We start from the raw sequence: 13797 nt of genomic DNA, 5'->3' as shown, positions 1-13797 counted from the left end.
TATATTGAGGGGGTATGTGAGGGTATATTGAGGGGTATGCGAGGGTATATTGAGGAGGTATGAGGGTATATTGAGGAGGTATGTGAGGGTATATTGAGGGGGTATGTGAGGGTATATTGAGGGGGTATGTGAGGGTATATTGAGGGGGTATGTTGAGGGTATATTGAGGAGGTATGTGAGGGTATATTGAGGGGGTATGTGAGGGTATATTGAGGGGGTATGTGAGGGTATATTGAGGGTATATTGAGGGGGTATGTGAGGGTATATTGAGGGGGGTATATTGAGGGGGTATGTGAGGGTATATTGAGGAGGTATGTGAGGGTATATTGAGGGGGTATGTGAGGGTATATTGAGGAGGTATGTGAGGGTATATTGAGGGGGTATGTGAGGGTATATTGAGGGGGTATGTGAGGGTATATTGAGGGGGTATGTGAGGGTATATTGAGGGGGTATGTGAGGGTATATTGAGGGGGTATGTGAGGGTATATTGAGGGGGTATGTGAGGGTATATTGAGGGGGTATGTGAGGGTATATTGAGGGGGTATGTGAGGGTATATTGAGGGGGTATGTGAGGGTATATTGAGTCAGTCAGTCTCAACATCAACAGTGAAGAGGCGACTCCGGGATGCTGGCCTTCTAGGCAGAGATGCAAAGAAAAAGCCATATCTCAGACTGGCCAATGAACAGAAAAGATAAAGATGGGCAAAAGAACACAGACAATGGAACTCTGGACAGAGGAACTCTGCCTAGAAGGCCAGCAGCCTGGAGTTGACATTGAGACTGGTGTTTTGGTACTTTTTAATGAAGCTTCCAGTTGAGGACTTGTGAGGTGTCTGTTTCTCAAACTAGACACACTAATGTACTTGTCCTCTTGCTCAGTTGTGCACCGGGGCCTCCCACTCCTCTTTCTATTCTGGTTATAGCCCGTTTGTGCTGTTCTGTGAAGTAGGTAGTACACAGCGTTGTACGAGATCTTCACTTTCTTGGCAATTTCTTGCATGGAATAGCCTTCATTTCTCAGAACAAGAATTGACTGACAAGTTTCAGAAGAAATTTCTTTGTTTTTGGCCATTTTGAGCCTGTAATCGAACCCACAAATAATGCCGCTCCAGATACTCAACAAGTCTAAAGAAAGCCAGTTTTATTGCTTCTTTAATCAGAACTACAGTTTTCAGCTGTGCTAACATTATTTTTCTAATGATCAATTAGCCTTTTAAAATGATAAACTTGGATTAGCTAACACAACGTGCCATTGGAACACAGGAGTGATGGTTGCTGATAATGGGCCTCTACGCCTATGTAGATATTCCATAAAGAAATCAGCCGTTTCCAACTACAATAGTCATATACAACAATAACAATGTCTACACTGTGTTTCTGATCAATTTGATGTTATTTTAATGGACAATAAAAATGTAGTTTTTCTTTCAAAAACAAGGACATTTCTAAGTGACCCCAAACTTTTGAACGGTAGTGTGTATTTTTTAAAAACTTAGAAATAAATAATAATGAAATTAAAAATGCCTTATTAGTCATTCTACAGTGCCTTTGAATTCCCCTCCTGGCTGCTTACAAAATAAAGAACCGTGTCTAAAACTTCATATCTAATGCTCTGATCTGTACTAGGGGTGAGGGTTAACTTCATATCTAATGCTCTGGTCTGTACTAGGGGTGAGGGTTAACTTCATATCTAATGCTCTGGTCTGTACTAGGGGTGAGGGTTAACTTCATATCTAATGCTCTGGTCTGTACTAGGGGTGAGGGTTAACTTCATATCTAATGCTCTGGTCTGTACTAGGGGTGAGGGGTTAACTTCATATCTAATGCTCTGGTCTGTACTAGGGGTGAGGGGTTAACTTCATATCTAATGCTCTGGTCTGTACTAGGGGTGAGGGTTAACTTCATATCTAATGCTCTGGTCTGTACTAGGGGTGAGGGTTAACTTCATACCTAATGCTCTGGTCTGTACTAGGGGTGAGGGTTAACTTCATATCTAATGCTCTGGTCTGTACTAGTGGTGAGGGTTAACTTCATATCTAATGCTCTGATCTGTACTAGGGGTGAGGGTTAACTTCATATCTAATGCTCTGGTCTGTACTAGGGGTGAGGGTTAACTTCATATCTAATGCTCTGGTCTGTACTAGGGGTGAGGGTTAACTTCATATCTAATGCTCTGGTCTGTACTAGGGGTGAGGGTAAATGGTAGGCATGTTCTCTGCTATCCACCTCATGTTTTAATTATTATTTTGTGCATAGGGGAGGGTCACTTGTTTCTTTTTATTTTTGTTCAGGGAGGGGAGGGTAAAACAATTTTCTTACTGAAGGGAGGGCCATCAATTTTCATTTCAGAGGGATTCAATTTTCTCCAGATATCCCTCATTATAAATAACGTACAGTCCCTTAACTCAGTCAGCTCCCTGTTCAAGGTCTATTGAATGGAATAGAGCAACATGCTCACTAATCATCCAGAGGTTTGAAAAGCAGGCAGAGACGAGAAAAGAGAAAAGAGAGAAAGACAGAGACGGACCTCTTCCAGTTTGAGAGTGATCATCGTGAAGGCCCTGAAGACACAGTCTGTAGGTCCTGTAATGGTGATGATCCTCTCTGGACACGAACCCTCTGAAATGTTGATACGGGCGCTGCTCTGTGATGGATGGAGGACAAGGAGAAGAGAGGAGAAGACAACTATCATTCCCACTGCACTACAGTGGTTCAGTAGCTGTGGGGACACAAACACGTGGTCCTTCCGTTCCATGCCAATTTCAGTATTGAAGGCCCCTTGTCTTTGTCTTGGAGAGCCAGTCACTGAACAAACCACACAATCTGAGAATGGGGGAGGTTGTTTCATTGAAGTGGTGAGTGTGTGTATCTGTTGGCGGGGGGTGGAGGGAGAGCAGAGGGAGAACGGGGGAGTGGATGGGGAATGGGGAGAGCAGAGGGAGAATGGGGAGAGGGAGGGAGAGTGGAGGGAGAACGGGGGAGTGGAGGGAGAATGGGGAGAGTGGAGGGAGAATGGAGAGAGTGGAGGGAGAATGGGGAGAGCAGAGGGAGAATGGGGAGAGCAGAGGGAGAATGGGGAGAGCGGAGGGAGAATGGGGGGAGTGGAGGGAGAATGGGGAGAGCAGAGGGAGAATGGGGAGAGCGGAGGGAGAATGGGGAGAGCGGAGGGGAATGGGGAGAGCGGAGGGAGAATGGGGAGAGGGAGGGAGAATGGGGAGAGTGGAGGGAGAACGGAGGGAGAGGGGAGGGAGAGTGGAGGGAGAATGGGGAGAGTGGAGGGAGAATGGGGAGAGTGGATGGGGAATGGGGAGAGGAGGGAGAATGGGGAGAGTGGGGAGAATGGGGAGAGAGGGAGAGTGGAGGGAGAATGGAGGAGAGTGGAGGGAGAATGGGAGAGTGGAGGGAGAACGGGGGGAGTGGAGGGAGAATGGGGAGAGTGGAGGGAGAATGGGAGAGTGGAGGGAGAATGGAGAGAGTGGAGGGAGAATGGGGAGAGAGAGGGAGAATGGGGAGAGGGAGGGAGAGTGGAGGGAGAATGGAGGGAATGGAGGGAGAATGGAGAGAGTGGAGGGAGATGGGGAGAGCAGAGGGAGAATGGGGAGAGTGGAGGGAGAATGGAGAGAGTGGAGGGAGAATGGGGAGAGTGGAGGGAGAATGGAGGGAGTGGAGGGAGAATGGGGAGAGCAGAGGGAGAATGGGGAGTGGAGGGAGGGAGAGAGGGAGAATGGGGAGAGTGGAGGGAGAATGGAGGGAGAACGGGAGTGGAGGGAGAATGGGGAGAGTGGATGGGGAATGGGGAGAGCAGAGGGAGAATGGGGAGAGTGGAGGGAGAACGGAGGAGAGTGGAGGGAGAATGGGGAGAGTGGAGGGAGAACGGAGGGAGTGGATGGGGAATGGGGAGAGCAGAGGGAGAACGGAGGGAGTGGATGGGGAATGGGGAGAGCAGAGGGAGAACGGAGGGAGTGGATGGGGAATGGGGAGAGCAGAGGGAGAATGGGGAGAGTGGAGGGAGAACGGAGGGAGTGGATGGGGAATGGGGAGAGCAGAGGGAGAATGGGGAGAGTGGAGGGAGAACGGAGGGAGAACGGGGGAGATGGGGAATGGGGAGAGTGGATGGGGAATGGGGAGAGCAGAGGGAGAATGGGGAGAGTGGAGGGAGAACGGGGAGAGTGGAGGGAGAATGGGGAGAGGGAGGGAGAACGGAGGGAGTGGATGGGGAATGGGGAGAGCAGAGGGAGAACGGAGGGAGTGGATGGGGAATGGGGAGAGCAGAGGGAGAACGGAGGGAGTGGATGGGGAATGGGGAGAGCAGAGGGAGAACGGAGGGAGTGGATGGGGAATGGGGAGAGCAGAGGGAGAATGGGGAGAGTGGAGGGAGAACGGAGGGAGAACGGGGGAGTGGAGGGAGAATGGGGAGAGTGGAGGGAGAATGGGGAGTGGAGGGAGAATGGGGAGAGTGGATGGGGAATGGGGAGAGTGGAGGGAGAATGGGGAGAGTGGAGGGAGAACGGAGGGAGAACGGGGGAGTGGAGGGAGAATGGGGAGAGTGGAGGGAGAATGGGGAGAGCGGAGGGAGAATGGGGAGAGTGGAGGGAGAACGGAGGGAGAACGGGGGAGGGAGGGAGAACGGGGGGATGGAGGGAGAATGGGGAGAGTGGAGGGAGAATGGGGAAAGGGAGAATGGGGAGAGTGGAGGGAGAATGGGGAGAGTGGAGGGAGAATGGGGAGAGTGGAGGGAGAATGGGGAGAGCGGAGGGAGAATGGGGAGAAGGGAGAATGGGGAGCTTTTGGGAGAGACGGGGAGGGAGAATGGGGAGAGTGGAGGGAGAATGGGGAGAGTGGAGGGAGAACGGAGGGAGAAAGCAGGGAGAATGGGGAGAGTGGAGGGAGAATGGGGAGAGTGGAGGGAGAATGGGGAGAGTGGAGGGAGAATGGGGACTAGAGGGAGAATGGGGAGAGCGGAGGGAGAACGGGGGAGTGGAGGGAGAATGGGGAGAGTGGAGGGAGAATGGGGAGAGTGGAGGGAGAAAGGAGGGAGAACGGGGGAGTGGAGGGAGAATGGGGAGAGTGGAGGGAGAACTAGGGAGAACGGGGGGGAGTGGAGGGAGAATGGGGAGAGTGGAGGGAGAATGGGGAGAGTGGAGGGAGAATGGGGAGAGTGGATGGGGAATGGGGAGAGTGGAGGGAGAATGGGGAGAGTGGAGGGAGAATGGGGAGAGCGGAGGGAGAATGGGGAGAGCGGAGGGAGAATGGGGAGAGTGGAGGGAGAACGTAGGGAGAACGGGGGGGAGTGGAGGGAGAACGGGGGGAGTGGATGGGGAATGGGGAGAGCAGAGGGAGAATGGGGAGAGTGGAGGGAGAACTAGGGAGAATGGGGAGAGCTGGAGGGAGAACGGAGGGAGTGGATGGGGAATGGGGAGAGCAGAGGGAGAATGGGGAGAGTGGAGGGAGAACGGAGGGAGTGGATGGGGAATGGGGAGAGCAGAGGGAGAATGGGGAGAGTGGAGGGAGAACGGAGGGAGTGGAGGGAGAATGGGGAGAGTGAGGGAGAACTCAGGGAGTGGATGGGGAATGGGGAGAGCAGAGGGAGAATGGGGAGAGTGGAGGGAGAACGGAGGGAGTGGAGGGAGAATGGGGAGAGCAGAGGGAGAATGGGGAGAGCAGAGGGAGAATGGGGAGAGTGGAGGGAGAACGGAGGGAGAACGGGGGGAGTGGATGGGGAATGGGGAGAGTGGATGGGGAATGGGGAGAGCAGAGGGAGAATGGGGAGAGTGGAGGGAGAACCTAGGAGGGGCTGGAGGGAGAATGGGGAGAGTGGAGGGAGAACGGAGGGAGTGGATGGGGAATGGGGAGAGCAGAGGAGAATGGGGAGAGTGGAGGGAGAGCAGAGGGAGAATGGGGAGAGTGGAGGGAGAACGGAGGGAGAACGGGGGAGTGGATGGGGAATGGGGAGAGTGGATGGGGAATGGGGAGAGCAGAGGGAGAATGGGGAGAGGGAGGGAGAACGGAGGAGAGTGGAGGGAGAATGGGGAGAGTGGAGGGAGAACGGAGGGAGTGGATGGGGAATGGGGAGAGCAGAGGGAGAACGGAGGGTGGATGGGGAATGGGGAGAGCAGAGGGAGAATGGGGAGAGTGGAGGGAGAACGGAGGGAGTGGATGGGGAATGGGGAGAGCAGAGGGAGAATGGGGAGAGTGGAGGGAGAACGGAGGGAGAACGGGGGAGTGGATGGGGAATGGGGAGAGTGGATGGGGAATGGGGAGAGCAGAGGGAGAATGGGGAGAGTGGAGGGAGAACAGCCTGGAGGGAGAATGGGGAGAGTGGAGGGAGAACAGGGAGTGGATGGGGAATGGGGAGAGCAGAGGGAGAACGGAGGAAGTGGATGGGGAATGGGGAAAGCAGAGGGAGAACGGAGGGAGTGGATGGGGAATGGGGAGAGCAGAGGGAAACGGAGGGAGTGGATGGGGAATGGGGAGAGCAGAGGGAGAATGGGGAGAGTGGAGGGAGAACGGAGGGAGAACGGAGGGAGTGGAGGGAGAATGGGGAGAGTGGAGGGAGAACGGAGGGAGAACGGGGGAGTGGAGGGAGAATGGGGAGAGTGGAGGGAGAATGGGGAGAGTGGAGGGAGAATGGGGAGAGTGGATGGGGAATGGGGAGAGTGGAGGGAGAATGGGGAGAGTGGAGGGAGAACGGAGGGAGAACGGGGGAGTGGAGGGAGAATGGGGAGAGCGGAGGGAGAATGGGGAGAGCGGAGGGAGAATGGGGAGAGTGGAGGGAGATCGGAGGGAGAACGGGGGATGGAGGGAGAATGGGGAGAGTGGAGGGAGAATGGGGAGAGTGGAGGGAGAATGGGGAGAGTGGAGGGAGAATGGGGAGAGTGGAGGGCCTTGGGGAGAGTGGAGGGAGAATGGGGAGAGCAGGCTGGTGGGGATTTAGGAGAACATTTGAGGGAGAATCTTGGAGATGGATGGGGAATGGGGAGAGTGGATGGGGAATGGGGAGAGCAGAGGGAGAATGGGGAGAGTGGAGGGAGAAGCCTGGTGGATGGGGAATGGGGAGAGCAGAGGGAGAATGGGGAGAGTGGAGGGAGAGCAGAGGGAGAATGGGGAGAGTGGAGGGAGAACGGAGGGAGAACGGGGGGAGTGGATGGGGAATGGGGAGAGTGGATGGCAGAATGGGGAGAGCAGAGGGAGAATGGGGAGAGTGGAGGGAGAATGGGGAGAGTGGAGGGAGAACGGAGGAGATGGAGGGAGAATGGGGAGATGTGGAGGGAGAACGGAGGGAGTGGATGGGGAATGGGGAGAGCAGAGGGAGAACGGAGGGAGTGGATGGGGAATGGGGAGATTAGAGGGAGAACGGAGGGAGAATGGGGAATGGGGAGAGGAGGGAGAATGGGGAGAGTGGAGGGAGAACGGAGGGAGTGGATGGGGAATGGGGAGAGGAGGGAGAATGGGGAGAGTGGAGGGAGAATGGAGGGAGAACGGGGGGAGGGATGGGGAATGGGGAGAGTGGATGGGGAATGGGGAAAGCAGAGGGAGAATGGGGAGAGTGGAGGGAGAACGGAGGAGAGTGGAGGGAGAATGGGGAGAGTGGAGGGAGAACGGAGGGAGATGGGGAATGGGGAGAGCAGAGGGAGAACGGAGGGAGTGGATGGGGAATGGGGAGAGCAGAGGGAGAACGGAGGGAGTGGAGGGAATGGGGAGAAGAGGGAGAATGGGGAGAGTGGAGGGAGAATGGGGGAGAGTGGAGGGGGGGGAGTGGAGGGAGAATGGGGAGAGTGGAGGGAGAATGGGGAGAGTGGAGGGAGAATGGGGAGAGTGGAGGGGAATGGGAGAGTGGAGGGAGAATGGGGAGAGTGGAGGGAGAATGGGGGAGAGTGGAGGGAGAACGGAGGGAGAACGGGGAGAGGGAGGGAGAATGGAGGGAGAATGGGGAGAGCAGAGGGAGAATGGGGAGAGGGAGGGAGAATGGAGGGAGAACAGGGAGGGGAGAATGGGGAGAGTGGAGGGAGAATGGGGAGAGTGGAGGGAGAACGGGGAGAGTGGAGGGAGAACGGAGGGAGAGAGTGGAGGGAGAATGGGGAGAGTGGAGGGAGAGAAGAACGGAGGGAGAGTGGAGGGAGAATGGGGAGAGTGGAGGGAGAATGGGGAGAGTGGAGGGAGAATGGAGGGAGAGTGGAGGGAGAATGGGGAGAGTGGAGGGAGAACGGAGGGAGAGGGAGAATGGAGGGAGAATGGGGAGAGTGGAGGGAGGGAATGGGGAGGGAGGGAGAATGGGAGAGGGAGAGATGGGGAGAGAACGGAGGGAGAATCGGGGAGAGTGGAGGGAGAATGGGGAGAGAGGAGGGAGAATGGGGAGAGTGGAGGGAGAATGGGGAGAGTGGAGGGAGAATGGGGAGAGCGGAGGGAGAATGGGGAGAGCGGAGGGAGAATGGGGAGAGTGGAGGGAGAATGGGGAGAGGGGGGAGGGAGAATGGGGAGAGGGAGAATGGGGAGAGTGGAGGGAGAATGGGGAGAGCGGAGGGAGAATGGGGAGGGGAGGGAGAATGGGGAGGAGGGAGAATGGGGAGAGTGGAGGGAGAATGGGGGAGTGGAGGAGAATGGGGAGAGCAGAGGGAGAATGGGGAGAGTGGAGGGAGAACGGAGGGAGAGGGAGGGAGAATGGGGAGAGTGGAGGGAGAATGGGGAGAGTGGAGGGAGAATGGGGAGAGTGGAGGGAGAATGGGGAGAGTGGAGGGAGAATGGGGAGGGAGGGAGAATGGGGAGAGGGAGGGAGAACGGGGAGAGTGGAGGGAGAATGGGGAGAGGAGGGAGAACGGAGGGAGAGTGGAGGGAGAATGGGGAGAGCAGAGGGAGAATGGGGAGGGAGAACGGGGAGAATGGAGGGAGAATGGAGGGGAGGGAGAATGGGGAGAGTGGAGGGAGAATGGGGAGAGTGGAGGGAGAATGGGGAGAGTGGAGGGAGAATGGAGGGAGAGCAGAGGGAGAATGGGGAGAGGGAGGGAGAATGGGGAGAGTGGAGGGAGAATGGGGAGAGTGGAGGGAGAACGGGGAGAGTGGAGGGAGAATGGGGAGAGTGGAGGGAGAATGGGGAGAGTGGAGGGAGAATGGGGAGAGTGGAGGGAGAACGGAGGGAGAGTGGAGGGAGAATGGGGAGAGTGGAGGGAGAACGGAGGGAGAGGGAGGGAGAATGGGGAGAGTGGAGGGAGAATGGGGGAGAGCAGAGGGAGAATGGGGAGAGTGGAGGGAGAATCGGGAGGGAGAGTAGAGGGAGAACGGGAGGGAGAACGGGGAGAGTGGAGGGAGAACGGAGGGAGAGTGGAGGGAGAATGGGGAGAGTGGAGGGAGAATGGGGAGAGTGGAGGGAGAATGGGGAGAGTGGAGGGAGAATGGGGAGAGTGGAGGGAGAATGGAGGGAGAGGGAGGGAGAACGGAGGGAGAGTGAGGGAGAATGGGGGAGAGCGGAGGGAGAACGGAGGGAGAGTGGAGGGAGAACGGAGGGAGAGTGAGGGAGAATGGGGAGAGCGGAGGGAGAACGGAGGGAGAGGGAGGGAGAACGGAGGGAGAATGGGGAGGAGAGGGAGGGAGAGCGGAGAGAACGGGGAGAGTGGAGGGAGAACGGAGGGAGAGTGGAGGGAGAATGGGGAGAGTGGAGGGAGAACGGAGGGAGAGTGGAGGGAGAATGGGGAGAGTGGAGGGAGAATGGAGGGAGAGCAGAGGGAGAATGGGGAGAGTGGAGGGAGAATGAGGGAGAGCAGAGGGAGAATGGGGAGAGAGGAGAGGGAGGGAATGGGGAGAGTGGAGGGAGAATGGGGAGAGTGGAGGGAGAATGGGGAGAGGGAGGGAGAATGGAGGGAGAATGGGGGAGTGGATGGAGAATGGGGAGAGCAGAGGGAGAATGGGGAGAGTGGAGGGAGAACGGAGGGAGAACGGAGGGAGTGGAGGGAGAATGGGGAGAGTGGAGGGAGAATGGAGGGAGAACGGGGGAGTGGAGGGAGAATGGGGAGAGTGGAGGGAGAACGGAGGGAGAGTGGAGGGAGAATGGGGAGAGTGGAGGGAGAATGGGGAGAGTGGAGGGAGAATGGGGAGAGTGGAGGGAGAATGGGCAGAGTGGAGGGAGAACGGAGGGAGAGAACGGAGGGAGAATGGGGAGAGTGGAGGGAGAACGGAGGGAGAACGGAGGGAGAGTGGAGGGAGAACGGAGGGAGAGTAGAGGGAGAGCGGGGGAGAGAACGGGGAGAGTGGAGGGAGAATGGGGAGAGCAGAGGGAGAATGGGGAGAGTGGAGGGAGAATGGAGGGAGAGCAGAGGGAGAATGGGGAGAGTGGAGGGAGAATGGGGAGAGGGAGGGAGAATGGGGAGAGGGAGGGAGAACGGGGGAGAGTGGAGGGAGAATGGGGAGAGTAGAGGGAGAATGGGGAGAGTAGAGGGAGAATTGGGAGAGTGGAGGGAGAACGGAGGGAGAGTGGAGGGAGAATGGGGAGAGTGGAGGGAGAACGGAGGGAGAGTGGAGGGAGAATGGGGAGAGGGAGGGAGAATGGAGGGAGAGCAGAGGGAGAATGGGGAGAGTGGAGGGAGAATCGAGGGAGAGTAGAGGGAGAACGGGGAGAGAACGGGGAGAGTGGAGGGAGAACGGAGGGAGAGTAGAGGGAGAGCGGGGAGAGTGGAGGGAGAATGGGGAGAGTGGAGGGAGAATGGGGAGAGTGGAGGGAGAACGGAGGGAGAACGGAGGGAGAGTAGAGGGAGAACGGAGGGAGAGTAGAGGGAGAACGGAGGGAGAGTAGAGGGAGAACGGAGGGAGAGTAGAGGGAGAACGGAGGGAGAGCGGAGGGAGAACGGAGGGAGAGTAGAGGGAGAACGGAGGGAGAGTAGAGGGAGAGCGGAGGGAGAGCGGAGGGAGAACGGAGGGAGAGTAGAGGGAGAGTAGAGGGAGAGTAGAGAGAGAGTAGAGGGAGAGCGGGGAGAGAACGGGGAGAGAACGGGGAGAGAGCGGAGGGAGAGTAGAGGGAGAGTAGAGGGAGAGTAGAGGGAGAGTAGAGGGAGAACGGGGAGAGAAGAATGGAATCATGGTGTGTTTTTATATCCTCACTCCCCACTGAGTCATCGAAAACAACAAGCTCCTCTGAGGACTCACTGAAGATGGATAAACATACAGTATACGTGTGTGTGTGTGTGTGTGTGTGTGTGTGTGTGTGTGCGTGTGCGTGCGTGTGTGTGTCTCAGCTATGCAAGTGTGTGTGCTTACATATGTTGTGTGTGTGTGTGTGTCTGTGCATCTTTATGTGTGTGTCTCCCATCTGTGTGTGTGTGTGTGATTCACTGAACTGCAGGCTCACAGAATTAGGAATTAGAATACTAGAATGGAGGGTTAATCTTGTTATGTTGGAATAAAGGTCAGCCATTTTGGTCAGGGAGTTGTTCAACCACGGTTTACCAGTAGTGTGATAAGATATTGTGTAAAATAATACATCTGAATAATGTTTCTGCACTGTATGTTTGTTAGCTAGCTAGCCAGTCAGTTTTAAAGGAAAGATTACACAATGTTTAAAAATAATAATTAACTGTCAATATGACAACATTCCATTCAAACAATACAGTCGATTCACAGCCAAACACTGGCTGACATCAGCTGTTGACACGACTTAGACAAGATGTAAATGCAACAACTACTAATATTGTATCATATAATATATTTTAGCACAACTTTCCAAGAAAACAAACATTTAGATATATTTTAAAGGCTATTTATACAGAAATTGCTATAAAAAAAAAAACATGAAAATGTATTTATACTTACTTTACAGTATATGACAATATTTTAGGTTGACAATACTTCTACTACACGATTGCATGCCTTACTTTTATTTTCCTGCATAAGTCAAATCTACTGCCATTCATTCCAATTAGACAAGTTTGGATTTCTCCCTGACCAAGATGGCCGACATTTTCCCCCTCATTCTGGAACTTTGACAGTTTATGACATAGCCCCTCTGGGAATTGAATATGATCTCTATGTGCAGGGCTCCCAGCTCCTGTCTGTTTCATTAAGGTCTGCTCACTCAGCCTCTGGTCAGTCATCAAGACCCCCGGCTCTGTGTGTGCCTGCATGTGTGTACGGACATGTGCGATCTCTCTATCACTCAGTCTAGGGTCAATCTAGGGCCAATCTTAAAGACTCCCTGCTCTGCTTCTTCCCATGATAATGTTTTTATCACCATCATGGAGACAGCTTTACTAATGTCATTATCGCCACAGTGACAGATCAGCTAACAACACTACCCTGCCAAGGAGCCTGGAGGGAGGAAGGAAGGACAGAGAGAGAGATCAGCTAACAAGACATCAATGCCAAGGAGCCTGGAGGGAGGGGGAAAGGAGAGAGAGAGAGAGAGAGATCAGCTAACAACACTACCCTGCCAAGGAGCCTGGAGGGAGGAAGGAAGGAGAGAGAGAGATCAGCTAACAACACTACCCTGCCAAGGAGCCTGGAGGGAGGAAGGAAGGAGAGAGAGAGAGACAGATCAGCTAACAACACTACCCTGCCAAGGAGCCTGGAGGGAGGGGAGAAGGAGAGAGAGAGAGAGACAGATCAGCTAACAACACTACCCTGCCAAGGAGCCTGGAGGGAGGGGGGAAGGAGAGAGAGAGATCAGCTAACAACACTACCCTGCCAAGGAGCCTGGAGGGAGGAAGGAAGGAGAGAGAGAGATCAGCTAACAACACTACCCTGCCAAGGAGCCTGGAGGGAGGAAGGAAGGAGAGAGAGAGAGAGAGACAGATCAGCTAACAACACATCCCTGCCAAGGAGCCTGGAGGTAGGGGGAAGGAGAGAGAGAGAGAGATCAGCTAACAACACATCCCTGCCAAGGAGCCTGGAGGGAGGGAGGAGAGAGAGAGAAATCAGCTAACAAGACATCCCTGCCAAGGAGCCTGGAGGGAGGGGGAGGAGAGAGAGAAATCAGCTAACAACACATCCCTGCCAAGGAGCCTGGAGGTAGGGGGAAGGAGAGAGAGAGAGATCAGCTAACAACACATCCCTGCCAAGGAGCCTGGAGGGAGGGAGGAGAGAGAGAGAGATCAGCTAACAACACATCCCTGCCAAGGAGCCTGGAGGGAGGGAGGAGAGAGAGAGAGATCAGCTAACCACACATCCCTGCCAAGGAGCCTGGAGGGAGGGGGGAAGGAGAAAGAGAAAGATCATTATGCATTCTATTCCTATGGCAATAAAAGGAATCTGCAATCTGCTGAACATGTGGATATCAGCAGACACACACACACACACACGCAAGCTATCCTTAGCTGTTCTCTATATGCGTCAGTTTGATGTCAGCGATAGCCCCTTCGTGACCCCCCCCTACTAGCTACATGCTGATGATGAATGAGGAAGTGTGTTCTCGGATCACAGCTGTATAGATCACTACGAAGAACTGACCCCAACATCAACGCTTTTATTGACCAAATAAAAAATGGTTCCTTGTGAGCTGATGATACATGATACGCTTCACTGGCAAAAAAAGAACCTTATTTTTAGCCTGGTGCTCAGGCTACAGTACCTAAATTATTATGAAATTATAAGTGAAATGCACAGGACTTCTGTACACTGTGTAAAACAGGTATTATAAAGTATTTTTTCGGACTTTTTTTATAGCTTTGTAATACTGTGTCTGTTATTTTGTTTTAGGAAATTATTGAGTGCTACGAGAGAGAGAGAAAGAGAGAGAAAGAGAGAGAAAGAGAGAGAGAGAGATAGAGAGAGAGAGAGAGACAGAGAGAGAGAGAGAGAGACGCAGACAGAGAGAGAGAG

The 13797-nt window shown here is 54.3% G+C and overlaps 1 protein-coding gene across 1 annotated transcript in view; it reads right to left on the bottom strand.

Annotated features, from left to right (window-relative positions):
- The window catches only part of LOC112222072 (poly(rC)-binding protein 2), a 93143-nt gene that overhangs the window by 69115 nt on the left and 10231 nt on the right, over nt 1-13797 (bottom strand). Inside the window, 1 exon segment of the mRNA XM_042329726.1 lies at nt 2528-2644. Within this exon segment, the coding sequence (XP_042185660.1) occupies nt 2528-2644 (117 nt within the window).

Source organism: Oncorhynchus tshawytscha, linkage group LG02 (assembly GCF_018296145.1).
Source record: "Oncorhynchus tshawytscha isolate Ot180627B linkage group LG02, Otsh_v2.0, whole genome shotgun sequence".
NCBI lineage: Eukaryota > Metazoa > Chordata > Actinopteri > Salmoniformes > Salmonidae > Oncorhynchus > Oncorhynchus tshawytscha.
The sequence above is the reverse complement of the archived record's forward strand: the minus strand, read 5'-3'. Positions and strand labels throughout refer to the sequence as shown.